The sequence below is a fragment of the Atta colombica genome, unplaced genomic scaffold (assembly GCF_001594045.1).
Source record: "Atta colombica isolate Treedump-2 unplaced genomic scaffold, Acol1.0 scaffold51, whole genome shotgun sequence".
NCBI classification, from domain to species: Eukaryota; Metazoa; Arthropoda; class Insecta; order Hymenoptera; family Formicidae; genus Atta; species Atta colombica.
Window position 1 is genome coordinate 1625146 of NW_017259541.1, and position 837 is coordinate 1625982.

General features: G+C 36.1%; 1 protein-coding gene across 2 annotated transcripts in view; it reads right to left on the bottom strand.

Annotated features, from left to right (window-relative positions):
- Positions 1-45: 45 nt before the first annotated feature.
- The window catches only part of LOC108691744 (histone demethylase UTY-like), a 91947-nt gene continuing 91155 nt past the window's right edge, over positions 46-837 (bottom strand). For both annotated transcript variants that reach the window (XM_018199621.1, XM_018199622.1), the window contains one exon: positions 46-613. In XM_018199621.1, the coding sequence (XP_018055110.1) occupies positions 347-613 (267 nt within the window). In that variant the 3' untranslated portion in view covers positions 46-346. The remainder of the gene's footprint in view (positions 614-837) is intronic.

Consider the following 837-nt stretch of genomic DNA (forward strand, 5'->3'; position numbering starts at 1 on the left):
TATATATATATATATAATATACACATATATATATGTGTGTGTGTGTGTATGTATGTTTCGAGAGAAATTATTATTGTTATGCTTTTACCTCATCTCATGCGATATATATTTGCGGACGGTCGCCTACGAGCCCTCAAGGAGCCGGTCCCGCCTCTTTTCGCGTAGCTCTCAGGTACATGGATAATGCTTATCGTACGAAATGTCTTATCGTCCCGCATTGACAAAAGGACTAACACTAGCAGTAGTGATCGCTACCATCCGGAAAGAATTCGCATTTCCCGGATGGTAGTGATCACTACTGCTGTAATGTACTCGGGAAGTCCAAATATATGTTTTGCATGTAATCTCAGGAGGACTGGCCAGTTTGTGTCTGTAATGTCGTCGATACCGTCGACGATGATGATGAGGAAGTGGTGGTAGTTGTGCTAGTGGGGGTGACCAACGGCGTATACAAAGTGAATCCGTCATAAACGTCCATCAAGTCACGCATACGATACTCCTCCAGACAGACAAATCCCTCCAACGAAGGAGATTGCTTACGCGCACAATCTATGCAATGCACTACGTGACGCTTTTCCTGTTCACGGATAAACAGGATATTGAACACCTCGATCTGCAAAAAAGTCAAACATTTCTTTTTAATCTATAATAAATTTCTTGAAAGAAGCAAATATAAAAATGTAAGTAGAAAATAATATAATACATAAAAAAATTAAAATATATATTAAGCATAAATTATGTGCGATTGTATAAGATAATTTTAATTAAAAAAGAAGAATATCTAAAATGTTGAAATAAATAGAATTTTATTATTAATTTTTTGTAATTATAATTGTA